Here is a 26211-nt window from a genome sequence, read left to right on the forward strand (position 1 = left end):
AAATGATGTTCTTTTAGAAAGCCAGTATGATGTTGAAAAAAATCTGTGTAGAGCATAATTGTAACGTGCAAAGTATAAAACATCATTCAATTAAATTTTACAGTACTGGGCAAAAATTTGTTGTTGTGGGACACTGTACTTTGCTTTGCTGTCCATATTAGCAAATTTGCCCATACAGCAACAATATGGTGTGAGCTATAGCCAATGCATATGCAGCCATAGCAAAGCTACTATTTTTATATGTTATGTGATGCAGAGACAGTAGAACTCGCCCCTGTGCAAAATGTTTAACTATTCTTTGTTGCCGCTGTGTAAATGTAATGACAAAAAATGTTTTTTTCTATGCAGTCTGTCAATTTAAACTTTAATTTAAGTGTATGTCAAGCCCCAACCCTTTTTTAGTTCTCTATAGCGTGGGAAAGGATTAGAACTCCTGTCTGATTTTTACTGTCATTGGATATTTCACTAAAGAGGTTGTAAACCTCAGAAAGAAAAAAAAAAAACCCTGAAAGAAATACTTACCTTAGAATGAAGCCCCCGCAGCGCCGCCCGCTTACCGGTGAAATGGCCAACATGTTCATCCGTCCTGCTTCCTGGCTCGCGTCCTCCGGCCATCTGATCGGCCAGAGGCGCGATGACATCACTCCTGCGCATGCGCGGGAGCCACCGTTCATGGCACAGGGCTCTGAAGGAACAGCACGGGTGACCATTCCTTCAGAGCGCATGCGCCGATGACATCATCAGCTGCATGCAATGTAAATATCTCCTAAACAGTGCATGTTTAGGAGATATTTACAGCACCTATAGGTAAGCCTTATTATAGGTTTACATATAGGTACAAGTTATTAGGGTGGGTTTACAACCACTTTAATATTAAATGCCACCGTACATTGGAACTGCTAGCAGTGTCGCTGTGATCTATTTCTTGACATGATTGGCCCCAATCTCTAAGGCTCCATTCACACCTGAGCGGATCGTTTTCAGGTGTTTTTTTAGGCGTTTTTTGCAGGTGTTTGGAGGAAGGCATTGACATCTAACAAAAAATGCTTGTAATCTGCCAAAAAAGAAGCTCATGTACTTATGTGAGCTTCAGGCATTTTGCTTCAGGCGACAAAGCGCTCATATGTGAACAGGGGCCATTGAAGTGAAGGGGATTTTGCTTGTTGTGCGTTTTGAGACTTCAGAGATGAGCGTTTTACGAGCTGAAAACTGCTCAGGTGTGAACAGGGCCTAAGGGATCTAGAGATTCTCTAAGGAAGCAGAGTTTTTTAGCCATTTATATGCCGGTCTATTATTTGATCTATGTGAGTATAATGGGGTTCTTTATTTTAATAAAAGTATTTTAAACAGAGAGCATTACATTTAGTTTTATTGCTTTGAGGGACACATGATGTGGAGTGATCCACTTGGATGGTAGTGAATTGGTGGTGTTACCCACAGGGAAGGAAATGTATACCATCATTCAATTCAATTTACTATTGTGCCTTTTCAGACCTCTTATAATCTGAAGGCCAGTATCAAGGTGAGCAGATTCACAAACGCACATGTCACATGGTGGTGTTAATGGAGGAGGTGTTCTCTGGTTCACAAGAAGATTACAAGGAAAAGGAGTGCACATGTTTTTCTGATGATCACAGAACTTGTATTTGCATTCTTTATGAGGACACATGAACTTTGCACTTTATTTATGTAGCGCATCCCACGTAGGGGCCGCTGGTGAAGTGGGACCCCCCACCCTGCACAGCCAGGCACACCAAATCTTCACAGTACCCCAGAGTCAAGATACAGTCCAGTGCTTGTTTTTATGTATTATTGAGGGGATAAAACTTAGATAGGGGATAGGGAAATTATGGGATGCCCACTTGACTTCAGAACTCTTCAGGGACAACTTTCCTATATATAATCTATATACACTCCTCTTCCTCCAGCACTCACTTGCTTGGAGAAAAAAAAACACAGATCCAGCTGGGACACTGTTTGATTAATCTGGCAAAGCACTCAGCCAGATCAAGCAAAAGCCCTTTACAGGGAGGGAACGCGGGCCCCTTTGGTTGTGTAGCAAACTTCAGTGTCCAGCTTACATTCCTCCTGTGGCTACTGATCCCAGCACCACCTTTCAGGCACTGCAGCTGCCTCTCTTACTAACCCTCCTGGAAACTTCCCACACTCCTCCCAGACTGCACACTCACCAGCCCACCCGGCTGACTTCTCATAGAGACCTCGTAGATGTGCTTACTCTCTCCGCTGCTGTCTTCAAACTAGCCCCCTTAACAGACTAGTGGGTTACCCTCAAGGGCCACCAACAGCCTTCTCAACCCTCCTTCTCCATCTTTCACCTGACTGCCCCTGCTGGCATGACCCAGGAGTATTTAAGAGGTGCTTTCCCTATGCCAGCCCACTTGGAGGGGGATTGGCTGGGGCCCTCATCAATACTCCAGGCAGCCCCTCCTAACTACCCATCCATTCTTCTGGAAGCTTCTCCAAGGTACACTAGCACATTAAGCTAGAGGGTGCTACATTTAAAAAAAAAAATATTGCACAGTTTTAAATATTTGTTACACATGATAATACGTTTGGTATATGTATTTGTTAGAAATGGTAATATATAGCATTGAACAAACCCATATGTTTACTTGACCTTTTGGAGATTTACAAGCAGTTTATCCAGACAGGAAGTGAGGTAACAGACAAAAATAAACATTTTTCATAGTTGGCCAAACAGGAAGTGAGGGTCTCTTAACATCAGATAGCTATAAAAATCTGACAGGGGGTGTAACCCTTCCCCATCCAAAAATTGAAAGAAAGTTTTTGGTTTGACATATAGTTTATAATAAAATGAATAACGTGAACATATACAATTAGAGTATCAGTACTCAAATCAAAAAGTGTTGATGAGCACTGGTGGGAGATGATGTCAAGGCAGCTTATTTCTAGGGGGAAAGAATTGAGATTGGAGCAGGTTTCCTGGCCTAATTAACCTCCCTGGCGGTATGATTCTTTTGGATTTTAGGTGCTGAAAAGCGGTACCATTATTTTGCATGTAATTCTTGTGAATGAGCAGCCCAAACCAACTGTATACATTTATTATATATATATATAATGTATACAGTTGGTTTGGGCTGCTCATTCACAAGAAATACGTATATATATATATATATATATATACGTATATGTGTGTATGTATATATATATATATATATATATATATATATATATATATAATATATATATACTGTATATGTGTATATATATATATATATATATATATATATATATATATTTACATAAAAAGTACAGTAAAACTGCAGGAAAGGGCACTGGGGGGCAAACTAATGTGATTTTTTTTTTTTTTATTTTGAATGGTATCAGTGTGTTTGGTGTGTTTTACATTTGAATTTGCCGCCGGTTCCACCCCCCCTGCGAACGTCAAGTCGCAGGAGACGGAAGCCGGGGCACGGAGAGGATCGGGAGGAAGAACCGCCGCTAGACACCGCCGGACACATCGCTGGATCCCGGTGACAAGGTAAGTAACCTCTTTTACAGGATCCAGCGATGCTTCTGGCGGTACCCCGAGTGTGGCTCGGGGTTACCGCTTTCGGCTCTGAAATTTAACCCCGAGCCACGCTCGGGAATACCGCTAGGAAGGTTAAAGAATAATTCCAGGTATGGCTGTTTTATACATAGTTACATTGATTCAACTAGGGCCAATGTAATTTATGTATATACCATACCAGGCCATTGACTTTGTGAGTATAAGTTGTATCTTTTATTATTTCTTAAAGTTCTTGAAGGTAATGCGTTAGGCATTTGTGCCCTTTGTGCCTTTTTTGTTGTTTGTCAGGGTTGAGAGCTTTACATAAACATGACATCTTGGGCACCTGTAACATCAAGCGTTCTGATTATATAGTACCTTCCCAATTCAAAGACAAGTCACACTTCCTTTGGCTGAATACTGAAATGTCAATACATTTTGCTGTCAGAGTTGTGTAAAACGTATTACCAATACATAACACCAACAAGTTGATTATGTTAATATTAGTTTCTCTTCTATAATAAGAGCTTAATCTGAGATAAACTGTGCATCTGCATAGAATTTAGAGTTTGAAAATGCCTTACTAGGCAAAGAACATCTGTTTTCAGGTTTGTCGTATATTTAGCCGACGTAATGAAACCTTCACCGCGAGGGAACTCCAACAGATCTGCAGGTTTCTCGGAATATTGTTACAGAAGGGGAAAAATAAAAGTCACATGTCCCTACACAGCTACTTTCATCAGTTACACCCTGGATATAAAGTGATGACATATCTACTATTGTGAAAAACTGCGTGACCTCACAGGAACATTTTTATGGCTGCCACACAATAATATGGGGGAAGGAGGAGATGCACACCTTATTAGCAGAACAGGTTTTACAAGGTTTTTATCCTGAGCTGCAATAATTCTGCACTCAGCGTTCTTTAATTGTATGGCTTAATTAAGGCAAATTTGAATACAAGCACACAGGCAAATAAAAAATTCACAATTTGCAAATTGGCCTGGTTCATGAGTCAATTCAGATTTGCTTGTCAAATTTTTTTTTTTTAATAAATATCTGAAATAAATCTGTTTGATGTAGTTACTTAATATTTTTTAAAGTTTATAGGTAGCAGTTCTCCCTTGCTGTCTCTCCACTTCTGCAGGCTTTGCTCCCCATTTTGCAGTGCTGCACAATAGTTATACTTTACTGGGATTTTTCCCAATACAAGTCTTTAGGGTTGATTTTACTTAAGGAGTAAAACCTGCTCACTGAAAAAATTGAATACCCAGTTGTGCAAGGGAAATGTAATTAACAATTTTTTTTCTAAAACCTAATTAAATGTTCAAAGTAAACACTGCTGCACCTTATTTACAAACATTCTTTTGCTCCTTTAGTGCCGGTTCACACTTCTGCGTTTGCGGAGATTGCATGCTCCTAATTACATGCGATCTGATGTGCGGATGCGAGTTTAGCCATACACTTTGTATGGCTGAATTCGCACTGTATCCGCACCAAAGAGGCACATGAGGCTTTTTTTGAGCCGCAGTAGAATCGGATCGCACAGTGGTTCACACTTGTGCGATCGGATTCTGTGCGTACTTGCAGATCGCACTGCGATATGCGATCGCAACTGGGGGTGTCGTTAACTTTTAATTGACACCCCCTGCGTATCGCATATGGCAGTGTGAACTGCCAGATGTGCGGATGCGATGCGGTAACACGCTGCATATTCGCAGCGTTCCCGCATCGCACAAGTGTGAACCGGCACTTAGTATGTCAATCCTGGTAAGTCAGTTGACTCATTATGGCTGATTAAAGTTGCAGCTTCCCCTCTTCTGTTTACTATACCTCACAACTTTTTGAGATGGGAATGAGGGACATCTATTAGCAAAAGTATGTAGGCATAGGACCCCCCCCCCCCGTCACGCCCATTTAACCACTTAAGGACAAAGCCTATTTCTGACACACAGGGCTTTTTTCTCAGAGAAAAGGTGCAGGTACTCCCCCCATCTGAGTCACCCCTTGTCTCTGTCCCCTACCCACCTCTGAGTATGATCCTCTGCAGCCAGGAATAATAAATCCCCCCCCCCAGCAACAATACAGTAGATCCCCCACGGGAACAATAGATTCTCCCCAAGCAACATTATACCACCCCAATAACAATAGACCCTCCAATGTAACAATACAGTAGATCTCCCTGAAACCAACATAAATAGACCCTACAGCAGCCAGCAACAATAGACCCCTCCCTCAATAGGAGGTCCCTCCTAGCAAAACTCATTCCCCCAGCAACATAAGATCCCCCAACAAAAAACAAAATCCCCAGCAGCAACAATAGACCTTCCTAGCAACAAAATACCCCCCCAGTGACAATAGATCCCCCAGCAACCAGAATCAATAAACCCTCCAGCATATCCCAGCACCCTGTTCAGTGCTGGAGGTGCCGGAACTACGTCCCCCACGTTCCCACTGAAAAAAAGCCCTGCTGACACATGTTGTTTACAAGTTAAAATCAGTATTTTTTGCTAGAAAATTACTTAGAACTCCCAAACAATATATATATATATATATATATATATATATATATATATATATACAGTATATATATATATATATATATATATATATATATATATATATATATTTTTTTTTTTTTTTAGCAAGGACTCTGGAGAATAAAATGGCAGTTGTTGCAATATTTTTTGTCACGCGGTATTTGCGCAACCGTCTTTCAAACACAATTTTTTGTGAAAAAATATATTTTACTGAATTAAAAAAAACTAAACAGTAAAGTTAGCCCAATTCTTTTGTATTTTGTGAAAGATGATGTCATGCCAAGTAAATAGATACCTAACACGTTACAGTTTAAAATTGCGTACACTCGTGGAATGGAGACAAACTGCGATACCTAAAAATCTCCTTAGGCGACGCTTTCAAAAATTTTAACGGCAACCAGTTTAGAGTTACACAGGAGGTCTTTTTTTCTAGAATTATTGCTCTCGCTCTGACGATCATGGCGATAACTCACATGCGTGATTTGAACACCGTTTTCATTTACGGGCGTGACTTACGTACTTATGCGTTTTCTTTCGTGCATGAGCTCACGGGGACAGGGACGCTTTCAAATTATTCTTTTTTTTCCTATTTATTTTATTTTATTTTTTAACACTTTTTTAAAAAAAAATTAAAAATCTGATCACTTTTACTGCTGTCACAAGGAATGTAAGCATCCCTTGTGACAGTAATAGGCAGTGACAGGTACCCTTAATGGAAGGTACCTGTCTAAAAGATCCCCGATCCCTCCACTACACTTCAAAGTATTCAAAATGCCAAAATAAGCATTTTTGAATAATGACAGTTTTTTTAAATTGGCTCCATTAGCAGCCGAGTAAACCGGAAGTGAATTTGTGATGTTGCTTCCTGGTTACATGATCGGAGACCCGATCGAAGCCGAACCTGACTTTGTTCGGGGCTCCAACCAGCCGGCAGATGTGCTGGCTGGTTGCTCGGATCTCCCGGTGGGATGGGAGACCCGGGCAGAGCTGTGGGAGGGTGGGGACTCCCGCTTGCTGGGATAACGGCCGTGTGGCTGCTGAGACACATCAGCTGTTATCTCCTGAAAGCCGACCACTGACTCTAAAAAACAGTACCGGGTTGATGTCTGCAGCTGCAGGCATCATCCTGGTACAACAACTTCTGCAAGCCGACGTACACGTACATCGGTTTGCAGGAAGTGGTTAAAGGAGAATTAGAAAAAAAAAATGATTGCATAGCACTGCCCCATAGAGGGCTGCTGAGAATTACACTTCTTGGGTCCCCTGGGTTACCATTAGCAACTGACAATAGATAAACGGCATTAAAAGTTCTTGGTTCAGTCAATGATCAGTCCAGGGGATTTGGTTTTTATGTTTTATTTAGAACTGGGATAGGAGAAGGAATGACTGGGATACTCCAACTTAGGAACTATGCACAATTCTGAGGACAACTGACTGCAGAATGCGGCATGGCCTCTGCTTCACCTTGCCACTGAAGTGAAGATAAATTCACTGTTCCCGCTTGAATATTCTCTTCACGGTTAACAACTTGGCACCCTCTTTACTCTCTCAGTGCCTGTGTGCTGACACCTGTCCGCTGACTCTAGCCACTGGAGTGGTCCCCTTCCTGGGTAGACCCTTTGGCAAGCTTCCCTGTACTCACGGACACTGTTTTTCCAGAGTTGCTCTGCTTTCACCTCCACAGTCAGTTTCACTGGACCTCTGGGTTCAGACACACTTTCTGGTCCACTAGGTTGACTGCCTGTGACCATCATCCACAGCAAACAGGAGGAGAGACAGCCATCACCCTCCTCCTGGGACCTGGCTTCCCACCCAAAGACAATCTGTCACATGTGCCCTTGGCTTTTATAACGTATCCCAGGATGCACCACTGTTTGTGCCAACCCACTGAGATAGTTACAAAAGCCTGTGTGTCACTGGCTGGGTTTCTTCCACTGTCCAACAGGCTCCCCTAATGGATACAGTGGGGACACTCCCTTAGCCCAGATGAATCATACCCTGGACACATGCACCAGACCTAACTACTAATCAGGCTCCCCCAATAAGCAGACAGAGCAACTATATTTCCCCTGCCTAGCACCTACCTAGGAGTGTTCTACAATTGGTTAAATCCACAAGTGCATTTTTTTCTTTTACCACTACCATTTCTTTATACTGACTTTTGAAATTTACCAATGCAGAAATTTAGAAATTGGATGAAGAGTTTAGCACTGGGAAACACATTTTGAAAAATAAATAGTGAATTTTAAGCAAGGCCCGAAGCGAAAAAAAAAAAAAAAAAAAAAAAAATAGCGCAGGGCAGACATGACCATGTGAAGAGGGGAGACAGGGCAGGTGTGAGTTAAATTAAATTGTTTTGAGTTGGGGGGTATTCAGGGATTGGTGTATCAGGTTTGGGAGGGGTTGAGGTACAGTTAGGAGGGGTGGCCCCTCAGATTGGAGGTCAGTGGAAGTTCAACGGACGAAGGAAGAAGAAGCTTGGTCACCCACCTTTTTCTCTGCAGAGCATCTCACCTCAGCTTCCCTGGTCTGTGATGGCGGATTTGGACGTTTTGCTGGAGCAAATCAAGGCCGCTGCCGCGGTGAAGGGGACTGCGTGGCTCCGGTCCCAGGTCTCCACGTTGATGGGGGTTCAGGACTCTGCACAGGATTCGGAGGGGCTTGCGGTCCCGCGGGCTCGGCGGTCACGGCCGCCGGAGCGTTTTTCACCGGACCCTTCCCCTCGAGCTCAGCGTCATCCTAGGAGCCCCGACAGGGACCCTTCAGGGCCGCCGGCTAAGCGTACTCCTGCTGCGGCCGTGCGAGCCTCTGGGAGGAATCCTCTGCATGGACGGAGCTCTGGGGGTAGTGGGGGGAGGCGGCCTTCGGTCTCTCCCCGTCCCTCTCGCCGGGGTGCTGCTGGACTGGCGGGCTCCCCTACTGGCGATGCTCCGGTCGGAGGGGTGCCTCGGCGTGGGAGCGGCTTCATGGCGGCCGGTGGCAGCAGTGATCGACGGGACTCGGAGTCGGCCTCGGCTGGGCGCAGAGAGATGACGCGGCGGGGCAAGTCACGTGGCCGGGTCATCGGAAGTTCGGCTGGTTCACAGAGGTCTCCGTCGGGCGGAGCTGGAGTACGGGGGCGTGGACGCCTGTCGCTCGGCTCTGCAGATGGCGGGAGTGCGACACCTGGTGGACGGATGTCGGCGGTGCCCGGGGACGATCGTTCGGAAGGCGAGGTGTCCGGATCGGATGTGGAAGAGGATGTCGGTGGTCGGTCGGCGACGAGGGAGGCTGGATCGGCGGCTGGGGGCGCCCCCCCTGGGCAGACAGGTGAGGTCACAATTCCTTCTCTGGCTTTGTCTGATTTGCGGGGCTTGTTTGATGTGGGGGGTGGGAGTGCTGGAGGGGCTCGGGGGGTGGGGGTGTCCCGGCCAGTGGGGGCGGGGACCCCGGAAGGGGGTGATGATGGGGGTTTGAGGGGCTTCCTCCTGGGTCTACGGGACCTCTTGGGGCGTTTGCCCCCGGGGGACGGGGGCCGCTTGTCTCCAGCGGCGGCTTGGGTGCCTCCGGCGGGGGGCTCGGGCACGGAGCCGGGGGGGGCCCCGGGGCTGGCGGGGCCGTCTTCCACGGGGCTAGTTGCGGGGGGGGCTGGGGCCCCTCCCCAGGTTGTTGGTGCGCCGGCAGTGGTGGCAGTGACGGCCGGGGCGGCGGGGGACAAGACCGGGACGGCGAAGGAGGGGAAGGCGGACGCTGTTCGCCTGGACGATTCAGCGAAAGGTGAGGTATATGTTTGTTTTGAGGGCCCATTGGGGGCACATTTGAAGCAGGAAGTCCGGGAGAAGATCTGGAAGGGTGAGTACGTGGAAATCTTCACGCTGTTGCCCCTCGAGAAGTTTCACCTGGACAGGGTTAAACCGGAGGAGCGCACGAAGGAGGACAAGGAGGCGCGACGCTATCGGCTTATCCCTCGGACCTTCGCCAATTGGCTGCAGGCCTTTGCCATTCTGGCGGGCGTCATAGGGGAAAAGGCGCCGGAAAACTGCTCGGCCCTGTTCTGCTACATGGACGCTGTAGGGGAAGCCTATCGGGTTTACGGGGGGTCGGCCGGGCTGCGGTACGACGAACAGTTCCGGCAGCGGAAGGCGGTTAGGCCGTCCTTGCGGTGGGACCACAAGGACATCAGCCTGTGGATGCGGCTCATGTCGTCTGCGAAGGCTCCGACTCAGTTTTTTCCAGGGGGGGCCGGTGGTTCTGCGACCCCGGGACAGCCGGCCGCAAAGAGGAGGGGTTTCTGCTGGCAATTTAATGAGGGTTCCTGTAAGTTCGGTGGCACATGTCGCTTCAAACATGAATGCTCCGGTTGCGGAGGTTCCCATGCCTTGGCTCGGTGTTTTAAGTCCGGAAAAGGGCGGTCCGGAGAGCCTTCGCACAAAGGGGACGACGCCGGTGAGGGTGGAAAGGCTGCGGCCTTTTCTAGATAGGTACCCCGATAGGGCGGCTGCCCGACTTCTGGGGGAGGGTTTTGCGGTGGGTTTTCGTATCCCTTGCTCTTTGGCCTCGGTGCCGCCGGTGGCGAGGAATTTGCGTTCGGCATTGCGCCACCCTTTGGTGGTGTCGGATAAGTTGCACAAGGAAGTGGCTCTCGGTCGCATGGCGGGCCCGTTCTCGGAGGTGCCGGTGCGTGACTTGGTGGTTTCGCCGTTGGGGGTGGTTCCCAAGAAGGAACCCAACAAGTTTCGCCTCATTCACCACCTCTCCTTCCCCAAGGGTGGGTCTGTGAATGACGCCATCGACCCGGATGCCTGTACGGTGTCTTACATTTCCTTTGACGCCGCGGTGGCCTGGGTGCGACATTATGGGCGGGGGGCCTTGATGGCCAAATCGGACATTGAGGCGGCGTTCAGGTTGCTCCCGGTTCACCCGGACAGTTTTCGATTGCTGGGCTGCCGGTGGCAAGGGGCGTATTATGTGGATCGCTGCCTTCCTATGGGCTGCTCCATATCGTGCGCGCTGTTTGAGACCTTCAGTTCCTTTGTGGAGTGGGTGGTTCGGGAGGTTTCCGGTGTGAATTCGGTGATCCACTATTTGGACGACTTTCTGTGTGTGGGCCCGCCCTCTTCCAACGGGTGCGCGATCCTGCTTGCCACGTTGCAGCATGTGGCCGGGAGCTTCGGCATTCCGTTCGCCCCCGACAAGACGGAAGGCCCGACCACGGTGCTCAGCTTCCTGGGCATTGTCGTGGATTCGGAGGCCATGGAGTGTCGCCTACCGGAGGATAAATTGGGGGCCTTGAGAGCTGAAATTGAAGGGGTGCTGGGTTTGCGCAAGATTCAGTTGCGCAGCTTGCAGTCGTTGCTGGGTAAATTGAATTTTGCCTGCCGCATTATGCCCATGGGCCGGGTTTTCTGCCGACGGCTGTCGGCGGCGACTTCGGGGGTGAAGTTGCCCACTCACTTCGTCAGGCTCAACAGGGAACACAGGGATGACTTGCGCCTGTGGCACGGTTTTTTGGCCACATACAATGGTAGATCCTTGTGGATGACCGGGCCGATCAGCAACTTTGATTTGGAACTGTTTACCGATGCTGCTGGTTCGGCGGGGTACGGGGCTTTTCACCGGGGGGCGTGGAGCGCCGCCCCTTGGCCGGGGGCATGGCAGGTAGCGGGGCTGGTCAGCAACTTGGTGTTGCTGGAACTGTTCCCGGTGGTGGTGGCCCTGGAGATTTGGGGGGCGGAGTTCAGGAACCTGAAGGTTCGCCTCCATTGCGACAATCTCGGGGTGGTTCAGGTGATCAACCGCGCGTCGGCTTCGTCTCAGCCGGTGGTGCGCCTCCTCAGGTATTTGGTTTTGCGGTGTCTACGGTTGAATGTTTTCCTGTACGCTGTGCACATTCCGGGGGTTAAGAATGATATTGCTGACGCGCTGTCTCGTTTTCAGTGGGACAGGTTCCGGGAGTTGGCACCGGCAGCGGAGCAACGCGGAGTCACGTGTCCGGAGTGGCTATGGGGGATTGCCTTGGGGTCCTCGCTGGATGGATCAGGAAGTCGGTGAGCGAGTCCACGTGGTCGGCTTATTGCAAGGTATGGTTGGAGTGGCTGGAGGTGTTGCGGGTGGCATCGGTGGATCCTCTGGGTCCGGAGGTCAGGTGGGTGTTGCTTTCTTTTGTCTCTGATCATTTTGAGAGGGGCGCGTCGGCTTCCGCTGTGGCTCGCAAGTTGTCCGGCTTGGCCTTTCTGTTTAAATTTCTGGGTTGTCAGGATTACACGAAGGACTTCGTGGTGAGACAAGCGTTACGGGGCTATTCCAGGGCTTATCGGAGGAGGGACACTAGGCGCCCGGTGTCCTTCGCTCTTTTGCAGGACGTCTGCCGGCAATTGGGGGAGCACTGCGCCTCGAGTTACGAGGTGGTGTTGTTTAGGGCGGCCTTTTCTCTCGCTTTTTTCGGGGCTTTCTGGATTGGGGAATTGGTCAGCTCCTCCCGGACGGTGCCGGGGGGCCTATTGGGTCAGGATGTCTCTGTCGGTCGGGAGGGGGTTACTATCCTCCTTCGACGGTCCAAAACGGACCAGAGTGGCAAGGGGGTCCGTGTCCGGTTGTTCGCGGTGCCGTCTTCACCGCTGTGCCCGGTAGGGGCGGTTCGGGATTACTGGGCAATCCGCCCTTCGCGGCCCGGTTCATTTTTAATGCATGCGGACGGGTCGTCGTTATCTCGTTTTCAATTTGTATCGGTGTTCAGAAGGTGTGTGGGCTCTTTGGGTTTGGATGCCAGTAGGTTTGCATCTCATTCCTTTCGGATCGGGGCGGCCACTGAGGCTGCACGCTGGGGATTGAATGACGATGCGGTCAAACGCATTGGGCGCTGGGAGTCTAGGAGGTTCTTGTTGTACGTTCGTCCACAGCTGTTGGTGTAGGGTATGTACGGGGGGTGGTTTTGTCGCTGGGGGGGTGTGGGCCCGGCTGGTTATCTGATTATTGGTTGGTTTTCTTTTCCTTTTGTCCCCTTTTCTTGTAGGTTTGGAACCCTGCCTTGTTTGGATCGTGGGACACTCGTATGTTTTCTGGGGGGCCCGGAGAGCTGATGTGCGTCCTAATGGTAGACAACTTGGTTTTTCTCGGCACGAGGCTTGTGTCAGGTGGCTGGGGGTGCCGGGGCTTACTTGGGGCAGGGTCCTTCCCGAAGTGCATCGTTTCGCCCGGTTGGACAGGCAGCCAGATGTTTTGGTGCTGCATGCCGGGGGCAACGATTTGGGGGCCAGGTCCGCGCGGGCCTTGATCAGGGACATAAAGTTGGATTTCCTTAGGCTGCGCACGGCTTTTCCGGCGCTGCTTGTAGTTTGGTCGGATATGGTGGCCCGCACGTCCTGGCGCATGGCCAGGTCGGTCGCGCGCCTTAATAAGGCTCGGATTAAGTTGAACAAGGAAGTGGGGCGCTTTGTGTGTCGGAATGGGGGGTTGGTGGTTCGCCACCTGGAGTTGGAAGTGGACACATGGCGGTATCTGCGGGATGATGGAGTCCACCTCAATGCGGTGGGTATAGATTTATGGGCCCTGGGATTACAGGATGGGATCCAGCGAGCCTTGAGGGTTTGGAGGGGCACGCAAGGGTAAGGTGTCACCCTTGGGTGCTGGTGGCGTTTTGTTGGTCTTTGCTGGCGGGGGAGGTGAACAGTTTAGGATAAGGGTATGGTTGGGACTCATCGTTGGTATGGGTCCCTATGGTGCATTCCATTTAATGTCAGTTTAAATGGAATTCAAAATGGTGGCACTGCGGGGAGTGGTTTGTCTCCGAGCCGGTGACGCGGCTGGAGGCCTATCAGGGCACAGGTCCCGCAGTGCAGGATTTGGAATTATTTGGAGGAGCCTCAAAGACCAACAGGCCTAATGACTGATTGTTTTATGTTTGTAAGGAATGTTTTTTCTCCTTATGTTAATTTTAAGGTAAAAGGGTTAATAAAATGGCTGCTGTGGCCAATTAACTCCAAGCACGGTGTGGTCTCAATTATTTAGGTAAAGGGAAAGGTTTATGGCATGGGGGTGGAGCCTTTGGCTTTAAGCAGCCTAAGAGTTTGGGGGTGACATCTATTCTACATTGATCAAGCAAGGCCCGAAGCAAAAAAAAAAAAAAAAAAAAAAAAAATAGCGCAGGGCAGACATGACCATGTGAAGAGGGGAGACAGGGCAGGTGTGAGTTAAATTAAATTGTTTTGAGTTGGGGGGTATTCAGGGATTGGTGTATCAGGTTTGGGAGGGGTTGAGGTACAGTTAGGAGGGGTGGCCCCTCAGATTGGAGGTCAGTGGAAGTTCAACGGACGAAGGAAGAAGAAGCTTCCCACCCGCCCTCCCTAATTTCTGGGACTGTTATGGTTGATTTTGATTCATGTCTTTTGTGCTTTCTGTCCTTTCTGGGGGAATTTTATATTGTCATGGCAGCTGGGCGTTTTGTTGGTCTTTGCTGGCGGGGGAGGTGAACAGTTTAGGATAAGGGTATGGTTGGGACTCATCGTTGGTATGGGTCCCTATGGTGCATTCCATTTAATGTCAGTTTAAATGGAATTCAAAATGGTGGCACTGCGGGGAGTGGTTTGTCTCCGAGCCGGTGACGCGGCTGGAGGCCTATCAGGGCACAGGTCCCGCAGTGCAGGATTTGGAATTATTTGGAGGAGCCTCAAAGACCAACAGGCCTAATGACTGATTGTTTTATGTTTGTAAGGAATGTTTTTTCTCCTTATGTTAATTTTAAGGTAAAAGGGTTAATAAAATGGCTGCTGTGGCCAATTAACTCCAAGCACGGTGTGGTCTCAATTATTTAGGTAAAGGGAAAGGTTTATGGCATGGGGGTGGAGCCTTTGGCTTTAAGCAGCCTAAGAGTTTGGGGGTGACATCTATTCTACATTGGTCATGTAAAACTGTATAGATCAGACCAAAAATGAGGGACAAATGAGGAGGAAAGAGGGACAGAGGGACTTTGTTTCAAATCAGGGACAGACCCTAGAAATCAGTGTTTACTCCCAATTTCTAAGGACTACATATCCCATGGTCCCTTGTTGCCTGCAAGCAGTAATTCCTGTACTGACTCTGCCTCCTGTAACTCCTCCTTTAGCACCTCCATGCAGGCTCCGTGAATTCTGTGACACAGAGTGGCTACCCACAGGGCATAATGAATACGTGTCACAAAAGTCAAGGCAGTAAATGTGTGTGGGACTTCACAAAGTAAGTTTACACACTTCAAAATTGATCATAATAATAGGAGTAGGGTAGACATAATTGAAATACATTGTGAAAAGTAATATATGATTTTACGTATTGACCATATACACTTTAAGTAAATCTACCTCATTGTATGTATCCACATAGTCATTAATCTTTCTACTTCATTCCATTTAGTAACCATAAAAAACAATGGATCACCTAGTGGTTTTAAAGGGTTCCTTTTAGAAGCTCGATTAATGGGAGGAAATGGGATGACTGGAACGTTCAGCACTACAGATAAGAACACTCAATTACTATCTTGCAGCGCAGGAGCGGTAAGCTTTTTTTTTTGTTATCCATTCCATAAGTGAACTGATGTTATTTATTTTTCAAGCCCAACTGAACTTTCTTAATTTAAAGTATAACTGAGGCCTTGTTCACACTTGCTCAAAATACTATAGCTGAACAAACCTTAACCACTTTACCACCGGAGGATTTTGCTGTCTTAAGTCCAGGCCACTTTTTGCGATTCGGCACTGTGCAACTTTAACTGACAATTACGCGGTCATGCAACGCCGTACCCAAACGAAATTTACGTCCTTTTTTCCCCACAAACAGAGCTTTCTTTTGGTGGTATTTGATCACCTGTGTGATTTTCATTTTTTGCGATATTAATAAAAAAAAGTGACAATTTTGACAATTTTGAAAAAATAACAATATTTTTCTACTTTGACAGTTAAAAAATATCCAATATATTCAATTGTTGTCATATATTTAAGCCAAAATGTATTTAGCTACATGTCTTTGACAAAAAAATTCTCAATGAGCATATTTTTAACCGCTTTAAGACCGGGAAGATTTTACCCCATTCCTGACCAGGATATATTTTGCGATTCGGCACTGCGTTAATTAAATGGACAATTGCCTGGTCATGCAACTCTGTACGGAAAATAAAGTTATGTTCTTTTTTTTCCCCACAAATAGAGCTTTCTTTTGGTGGTATTTGATCACCTGTACGATTTTTACTTTTTGCGCTATAAACAAAAAAAGAGCGACAATTTTGAAAAAATAACAATATTTTTCAAATTTTTTTTATATGAAATTCCCCCCCCCCCCCCCCAAAATGTAAAAATCAAAATTTTTTAACATTTTAGGCCAATTTGCTTTCTGCTACATATTTTTGGAAAAAAAAAATCACAATAAGCGTATTTTGATTGGTTTGCGTGATCACCGCGTGATCACCGCCGCTCCTCCCCTGGCCCGACTCCCGCTGTAACTGAATACAGCAGGAGCGAGCCTCCGGCGGCGCGCGCACGCAGCCCACAAGGGGAGGAGTCCAGCGACGTAGGTCTACGTCGCTGGACGATAACGAGCCACTTTGCCGCAGTACGGTCAACGTGACCGGTCGGCAAGTGGTTAATCTGTCATTAGTCAGACCAAGTAGCTTTGCATTGATTGCTGATCACTTTTACCATAATTAACCACTTCAGCCCTGGAAGGTTTTACCCCCTTAATGACCAGGCCATTTTTTGGGATTCGGCACTGTGTTACTTTAACGGAAAATTGCACCAAATAGAGCTTTCTTTTGGCGGTATTTGATCACCTCTGCGGCTTTTAGATTTTGCGCAATAAACAAAAAAAGTGCGACAATTTTGGAAAAAAAGCCATATTTTTTACTTTCTGCTATAAAACATTCCCAATAAAAAAAAATGTAAAAATTAAATTTTTTATCAGGCTAGGCCAATTTGTATTCTGCTACATATTTGTGGTAAAAAAAAATCCCAAAAAGCGTATTTTATTTGATTTGCGCAAAAGTTATAGCGTTTACAAACTACGGGATAGATTTTTGGACGCGATCTGCGATTTTTAGCGGGACTGCGTCATTGCAGCGGACAGATCGGACCCCTAACTGACATTTTTGACACTTTTTGTTGACCAGTGACACTAATACAGTAATCAGTGCTAAAAAATATGCACTGTTACTGTATGAAGGACACTGACAGGGAAGGGGTTAATACTGGGGATGATCAAAGGGGTTAAATGTATGCCTAATATGCTTACTGACTGTGTGTGGGGGGGGGGGGGGGTTCTGTGACAGGCACAGACAGATCGCAGTTTCAGCTTAGTTTTCAGATCTGTCCCTGCCTGTCTGACAGAAGATCCGCTCGCTTTGTTTACATAAGCAGGCGGGTCTTCTCCCGATTTTCCCAGACGATCGTGGGAGGGCAGCAGCATTCACAATCCGCCGAAACCACATGCGGTCGCCAATTGGTTAATGAGCATTGTTTGGCGCTTTTCTTGAGTGTTTAACTTGCGTAAAACCGCTCTCCAAACGCTTGGCGCACGTTAAAAAAACGCACCCATATGCCTATTTTTTGTCGCTGTTGTGAACAAAGGCGTAACACATCAGTGCGTTTATGGGCATTAACCATAGACTTAAATGGAAGGAGTTGAGATGCTTTAACCAAACTCGACATGTAGTTTCATTTTTGAAGCGCAGTGACATGACGCAAACACTTCATGTTTTGATAATGTGAACAGCTCTGTGCACTGTTCATTTCAGACTGCTTTACTAGGCGTTTGAGGGGCGTTATAAAAATGTTCCTCAATGGCCTGCGTTTAATGCCAGTGTGAACCAGTCCTAAAGGGAAAATATATTTACATTCTCTCAGATGCTGGGAGTTGCAGGAAAACAATGCTATTGCTATAGGTTGCTTGTTAAAGTGACTTTAGGGTAGTAAAGAGTGAATCTTTTCCTTAATCATAGATGATCATTAGTTTGAAGACTACAGTACACAAATGCAAATATTAGGGCTCTTCAGAAAGCAGTTATGCTTACCACCCTCTGAAAAGTGATTCACCATGGATCTCTTTCTAAAGGACAGTAAAACAGCCATAGGCGTGCGCAGGGGTTGTGCCAGGTATGCCTGGGTACACCCTAATCACTCTGTGCAGTGCTCATTCCCCCCTTCTGCCCTGGCTTCCCCCTGTGTTGCGATCCCCCCACCACAGTGCTGCTGGCCTCCCTCCTCTCCTCTCCTCCTGGCTGCTGCGGGGGATGTTTCAGTATGGAGAGTGGGGGAAGGGGCTAATCAATATGTCATTTACCAACCTCTCCCTTTTTAAATGAACACACTCACTCGTTGTGTTCAGTCATGACTGAAGCATAGTAAGCTGTGGTTACTATGCTTCCGTTTGTAAATGAACAGGAAGCTGCTCAGTACAGAGCCCTTCCCATTCATTCACTGTGCAGTGCAGCTGAGGCTACAGAGAAAGACATGTGGGTTTGAGCTTTGGGGTGCACACCCTAATGCAATGGGCTGCGCACACCTATGATAGCAGCAGCTGGCAAGCATTCAGGAGGTGCTGCTGCTGACGTGTTTTTTTTTTTTTGTTTTTCCGTTTCTATTTAAATTACAGGATGGCAATTGCATTTGGACTTTTCATGGTTTGCGGTGTGACCCCATTGAACTCAATGGGCAAGTTTGTCTGGGGGTGCAACTTGTTAAACTCTGCAGCCTGAGTAAAGTTCGCACAACTGAGAAGCAAATCATTGTGGCTGTGGCATATGTGCAGCCCTGTCGGAACTGTTTTATTTAGTCAGAGAAAGAAGCTATAAGAGTTTTTAAATCAGCCAAATCCTGGAAAACAGCAACCAAGACTCAGTTGAGGTAACTCTCAGAGCAGTAGAATAAAAATAGCAATAACAAATGAATGACAAATGTATCCAAAGTAACAGACATTAACAGGCATTAGGCAATCAGATTATCATTAGTTGATGTCAGTACTACTACTACTAAAGGGAAAACCTGGGCCAGCCTATAATACCTCTAATCCTAATGAGAGAATGTGTAGCACAGGTACCAGAAGCGTGTCCCCCTTAAAGCGGAGGTCCGGGCACAAAATCGACCTAATCGATTTTGTGCCCATCCGCTGGATCTTCTTCACCTGAAAAGGAATTGGATAGTTAGGTATATTTTTTTTTTCACTCACCTTGTAACTTTAGATAGAAAATACTCACCTATTCTGCACTTCCTCCCTCTGTGCCGTGGCTCCTCCGTCACTTCCTGTCTTGCGATGATTCCTGGGAGCTGAACGTCATCGCTCCCAGGAATCAATGCGACGGCACCGGCCCCGCTTGTCACTTCCGGGGCGACGCCGCATTCACTGCTAAACAGCTTCTGGGCATGCCCAGAAGCTGTGGAGGAATGCGGCGCCGCACCGGAAGTGACGAGAGGGCCGGTGCAGGCGCATTCTGGGAGAAGAAGACACGGAAGAGGACGCAGAAGAGGGTCGCGCCGGCTTCAGCTCCCCACAACAGAGATGGCAACGCTAGAGAAGAAATTTTATAAGTGAGTATTTCTTCTTGCAGGTAAGTGCGAACCGGGACAGATCAGAGGCTAGCCATTGTGGAATGTGGAATGTACTAGCCCTGACTGTCCCGGGGGTATATTTAGTTAAAAAACGTTTTCGTGCCCGGAACTCCGCTTTAAGAGCAAAAAGGGTAGTGTTCTGAAAAAAAAAAGGCCTTGTAATTATCTTTACCGGTAGTTGAATCTCAGAGAAGCAAAGGATCCTTAACCTCTTGCCGACCACCCACCGTAGTATTACTGCGGCAGGGCGGCTCAGCTGCGCAAAATAACGCAGTACTACGTGATATTGTGCAGAGCCGTGCTCCCGCTGTGTTTTGACACAGCGGGAGGCAGGCCGGGTGAGGAGCGGCGGCAATTGCCACTGTCCTCCTGCGATCGTCAGAGAAACTGACTGAAGACCCGCCTGCTTATGTAAACAAAGCAAGAAGATCTTCTGTCAGACAGGCAGGGAGAGATCAGAAGTTTCAGCTGAGCTGAAACTTCGATCTCTCTGTGCCTGTCACAGAAACATCCCCCCACACAGTGAGCAAGCATTTTAGGCATACATATAACCCTTTTGATCACCCCAAGTATTGACCCCTTCCCTGCCAGTGTCGTTTATACAGTAACAGTGCATAATATTTAGCACTGATTACTATATTAATGTCACTGGTACACAAAAAGTGTCAAAAATATCAGTTAGGGGTCAGATCTGTCCGTCGCAATGTTGCAGTCTCGCTACAAAATGCTGATTACCACCATTACTAATGAAAAAAATAAAAAGTCCAAAAATCTATCTGGTAGTTTGTAAACGCTATAACTTTTGCGCAAACCAATTAAAATACGCTTTTTGGGATTTTTTTTTACCAAAAATATGTAGCAGAATACAAACTGGCCTAAACTGATAAAGAAATAACATTTTAAAATTTTTTTTATTGGGAATGTTTTATAGCAGAAAGTAAAAAATATGGCGTTTTTTTCAAAATTGGTGCAAAATCTAAAAACCACAGAGGTGATCAAATACCACCAAAAGAAAGCTCTATTTGTGGGAAAAAAAGGACATCAATTGTATTTGGGTACAGTGTCACATGACCGCACAATTTTCCATTAAAATAACGCAGTGCTGAATCGCAAAAAACGGCCTGGTCATTAAGGGGGTAAAACCTTCCGGGGCTGAAGTGGTTAAGTAAGGCAAAAGTGATCAGTAATCAGTGCAAAGATACTTGGTCTGACTAATGACAGGTCCTCTTGCCAATCCGAGCCTGTGATGTCTGTGTACAGTGTTCAAAAGTGATGCCCTCTCACCAATCCTGAAGACCACAAACGATTATCCTGTAAGCTTTGCAAGTCGGTCCTTCCCTAGTGATCAGGTCGAGAGGGCTGTTTGGTCAGCTGATTCAGCGATCTGCTTGGCACCTCTGCTGTCAGCGATGATGAAGATGTGGCACCCTCCTAGGTAGGTGCTGGAGAGAGAGTATAGTCTTGAATCCTTTCTGCTTACCAGAGGGATTGCAAGTAAATCTATATTGTTCCCTGCCTACCAGATAGCAGGATCTGCTAGCGAGTAGGGATTATCAAACGGTTTGGGTCAACCATCGGTTCGACCCGAACATTGGGTGTTCGAAATTCGGCTGAATTCCAAACCCTTTGCAGTAAAAGTTCGGAATTCGGCCACCAGAACCACCCAAAATGCAATGGGACAGGAACTGGGCTTTAAAAGCCCGTGATTGGCCCAGAAACATCAGTAAAAGCCAATTGAGGGGGCAGGAGTCTGCTAGGAATGTGATTGGAGTGACTACGGGGTCCAGAGGCCAATCAGTGGTGAATACGCCCCCCATACGCCCCCCAGTATATAACATAGCCCCGCCAAACCTCTAGCACTGTAATACAGGGGCTGTGGAAGAGAGTGGAAGCATTTCTGTTACTCCTGCTGCTTGTAAAGCTCCAGTGTCATTTTGCAGTTATTAGTGTGAGGAAAGGGATATGCAGTGTAGTTAGGGTACTATATACCACTATAGTTAGATTAAAAAATCTAGTTTTTGTAGGGATAGCTTTAAGTGTCAGGGTGACCGTAGTGTAGTTTAGGGTGATCTGACTCTGCCATGTCATGGTGACCGTAGTGTAGTTTAATGTGATCTGACTCCGCCATGTGAGGGTGACCGAACTCTGCCATGTCAGGGTGACCCCACTATGCAGATTCTGGGTTAGGGGTATATGTATATATATATATATATGTGTGTATATATATATGTATATATATACACACACACACACACACACACGACACGCGCGCACACACACACACATATATATATATATATATATATATATATACCCCTATACAGAAGTAAAAAAAAAAAAAACGCCTGAAAAACGCATTCTTTCAATAATTTTTTCAAGAATTGGCTCTCTATCAAAAACGACAATTTTTAAGAATTTAAAACTTTTTTTTGCCTGATTCATAGTCCCTGGGGCATGACCCAGAACCCTAGGCACTTTTTAGGGCCATTTATTGGGTTTTAGGGCTTCAAAATTGTGTTTTTTGATTCCAGAAGTTCGGGTCCCATTGATTTCAATGAGGTTCTGGAATCCGAACCAAATTTTTGGGAAATTCGGGTGTTCTGGCCGAACCGAACTTTTCAAAAGTTCGATCATCCCTACTAGTGAGGTCTGCTCAATTTGCTCAAGTGCACCTCAGTTTGTCTGAAGCTTCACACTGGTCCAATAGGGAAGCATATTGGACAGTGGGAGGAAACCTGACAAATTAGAGCACAGGCATTTATTACAGCCTTGGTGATTTAGCAGAGGAAAGTGCCTCGGTGCATGCTGAGATACTGTATAAATGCCAGGAGCACACGTGCTTGGGGTCTTTCAGCTGGAGAGCTGAGTCCCGGAGGGATGGGGCGGCTGTCTCCTCTTCTGTAGAAGTTGCTGTGTGGCCCTGTAAAGCTGACTGGAATGGAGACTCGAAGGATCTGATTCTGCATACAGTGAGTACAGATCTGTGTCAATGGGCCTGATCTGAGGAGGCCATCCCTTCAGAAGAGTCAATGGACGGGTGTCAGTAAAGGGGATGCTAATGAGTATCCTGAAGATAATGTAGATCACCAAGTCTATTGTTAGAGAAAGCACGAGGAGACTTAACTCTTTCCATACACGTGGCAGTATGGTTTAAGCAGTGGTACTGCTTCCACATGCAACCTGGTGAGGTCAAGTGAGACTTGTCCTTACCCAATATAAATAGTTCCAGTTGGAGAATCCCACTATTCCCTTCTCCCATCCAAGTTCCACAATAAATACAAAAACCCAAAACCCCTGGACTGTTTATTGAGTGACGAGCCATTGGGAGTAAGGATGAATGTGTGAACTATACCTTAGTGCCCGTCTGCTGGTAGTCAGAGAAGGGCCTAACAAGTCATCATACAGCAAGCCCTACGGGGACAGTTCTACACAAGGATACCCCTGATGTGGAGGAGCAAAGTTCGTCCCATTTGGGCTGGAACCACGGTGGCAGTGGGTGGCTTGGTAGGCCGCAATCCTCCAGAAGGAGTGATGAACCGATGCTTGATGGATCCCGGGAAGCAAGAGAGAGTGGGCCTGTTCATCAGATCCCTTTAAAGCCTCTCGCATAATTCTCCCCTGGAGAGGATGGCCCACTGGTAGGTGTAGTCCATGGATAACTCAACAGTTTAGCGATGGCTGCACAGAGGACTACAGGAGACACAAATCTAGTCCTTGTTTACAAGGGTGCTCCATAGGATGTTGCAGTAAGACACCCTGAAATGGGAAACCTGGGATGGTGAAAACGGCACCAGCTTAAACTGGAACATAGTCAAGGATTACAAGATAAAGAAGCAGTATTCTCAGGAAGTGATTTAAATCAGCTGCTGAAAGTGCTTAAAACAACTGAGGTTTAGAATCACTTTAGCAATGATTGATATTTATCAGACATCATGCCTATCTGGACTAAAATACACAGTTTTACTTAAAGGAGAGGTAGGGCCAACGCTCTTTTAGCCCTACTTCAATGGGTTACAGGAATGCACTTTGTTCTGCAGTCCTGTGCCCTGTATTCAGTCGACACCAGCATAAAGCATGTTGTTGGCTGACGTCACTCAGCTGGTCCAGGCTCTGCAGAGATCCCAACTTTAATGTCGTGATTCACCCTGATCCCTGACCGGCCACCTCTCACTGCTTAGCTGAAAGCCTGAACCAGTCGCTTCCGCTCTCTCTACAGTTCAGTGCTTCAGTGAGCGCTGGAGGGGAAAAGCAGTCACCTCTCTCTGCTCACTGAAGACCATGAACTGAACAATCAGCTGTCTTTGATTGCTTGGTTTTCAGTCTTATGCCCTGTACACACTATCAGATTATCTGAAGACTTTTGTCTGCAGACTTACCAAAACCATATAATATGAGGTCAAACCTAAACACTTTCAATTTGTATGCAATCCGACAGGCCCTTGCACTACATAGAAAAGGTAAATCTGAAGACAAAAGTCTTCAGATAATCTGATAGTGTGTACAGGGCATTAAGCTGGATACACACTATCCAACTTCTGTGGTTAGATTTCCTTCAGATTTACCTTTTCTATGTAGTGCAAGGGCCTGCCTGATTGCATACAAATTGAAAGTGTTTAGGTTTGACCTCATATTATATGGTTTTGGTAAGTCTAAAGGAAAAAGTCTACAGAAAATCTTATAGTGTGTATGGCCCATTAGAGGCAGCAGGGGACAGATGCAGCATCAGATCAATGCCGCATTCACTTACGTGAGTATGTGTGTTTGTTTTTTTTAATTTCCCAAACTTCTTTTTTAACCACTTTCCTACTGGACACTTTTACCCCCTTCCTGCCCAGGCTAATTTCCAGCTTTCAACACTGTTGCATTTTGTATGGCATTTGCGTGGTCATGCAACACTGTACTCATATGATATTTTTATCTGTTTTTTTTACACAAATAGAGCTTTCTTTTGTTGGTATTTAATTTCCACTGGATTTTTTATTTTTTTGCTAAACAAACAAAAAATACCGACAATTTTGAGAAAAAAAACATTTGTTCTTACAGCAGCTCGGACCTGAGCTGTCAGCTGTCAGCGTCTAATGTTGTATACTAGGCTTAACCCACACAGTAAAATTCAGCATTTTATTGTGCAGGGTAATATCCATGACAGCTCTGGTGAGGAGCGGTACAGGTGAATAAACTTGGGCTTTAAATTTCACTGTACAATGCAGATTTAAGTGGGGTATACACTATAAGAAAATCGGGCGAACGATTGTCTGATTTTCCTCGTTGTTTAACAGCAAATCGGAACCGATGAAAGAATTATCTTACGAAAATTTGTACGCAAACTCTCGTACGACAAAGGCTTTTTTTGTTGTTTATTGTTTGTGATCATGCGCAGTCTTTCTTTTCTGATTTTTCTTGTACAACAATTGTACGAAAAGGGTACTGTTTGTTTTTTCCCGCACAAGAAGAATTTTGGAGTTTGTCCCTTCGAGAATTTTCGTAAGAAAATTCTGAATAGTCTGTAGAAAGTTCTGTACACACTATACGAAAATTCTTTGGATGAAAATGTTCGCCCAATTTTCTTATAGTGTGTACGAGCCTTTCGGGAAACCTGTACTGCTTTTGTTGACCTCCCTTTGTGAATGGTGTCCTGATTGTCATGCTAATACACTAGGTAGTTACACTGTGATTTATTGCAAACAGTAGGTAGCATGTTTATCATCAGTAGGGAAGTAAGGCTTTACACTTTGTTTTAGTCATTACTTCTACTTAACAACGCAGATGAAGGTGCTCTGTAATCTTACTACACAGATTTCTGATAACATGTTGTCACGTAGCACTGCATAGTATATAGGAGACAGGACAGCTCAATATTTATGGCAGGTTCAATACTTTTTTTACATTTATCAAAAAGATATGTCAAAATGCTTTAATGGTAAATTTAAAAGACCAAAAGGGAGCAAATAAGACGTTTGCAGCTAGGGTTTACATTCCTGAACTCCTTTTTATTCATTTATTTATTTATTTTTTCTATGCAGAATACAGCTGTCAGCCATACCAACAGTTTATTTAAACAGTCTGTGACAGCCGTGTGGACAGCACCCCAAGGAGCAGGACCTGTGCGATTCACGTAGGTATAGGGGAATCCGGCTATATATGTACAGTACTTGAAACTTGTGGGCTGCTATAATGACAACCTTAATTCCTTAAAGCTGCCTCGACTCATTAACATTCTCATATGTGTCTAGTAGCAAAAAAACAAAAACAAATACAGTAATAGGTGTGAGGCAAACCACAATCTACCACCACAAATTGCATCCTGTGCTTTTTTGTGTTTTGTATCACAATAAATACATATAAATAAAATTTATAAAAAAAATATATTCCATTTATATGATTTTCATAGGCATGCGCAGGGCACACCCTAATTACCCTGTGCAGCGCCAATTCCCCCTACTGTCTGGTGCTGATATTTCACCAAAGCCCCCAAGGAAGCTCTCAAAAAACTGGAAAAAATAAAGGATAATATTCTAAAAAAAAAATAATAAAGAAATGAAATAATAAAAACTACTGACACCACCCACTGCCCCACTGACACCAATCTCTGCTCTAC

At 46.1% G+C, this 26211-nt stretch overlaps 1 protein-coding gene across 1 annotated transcript in view; it reads left to right on the forward strand.

Annotated features, from left to right (window-relative positions):
• Positions 1-26211, forward strand: part of LOC309561256 (putative ferric-chelate reductase 1) — a 118920-nt gene that overhangs the window by 19239 nt on the left and 73470 nt on the right. Inside the window, exons 3-4 of the mRNA XM_082265056.1 lie at positions 15436-15575; positions 25637-25728. Of these exons, the coding sequence (XP_082121182.1) occupies positions 15436-15575; positions 25637-25728 (232 nt within the window). The remainder of the gene's footprint in view (positions 1-15435; positions 15576-25636; positions 25729-26211) is intronic.

Source organism: Pelophylax lessonae (genome assembly GCF_965119305.1).
Source record: "Pelophylax lessonae genome assembly, chromosome: 8".
Taxonomy (NCBI): Eukaryota; Metazoa; Chordata; class Amphibia; order Anura; family Ranidae; genus Pelophylax; species Pelophylax lessonae.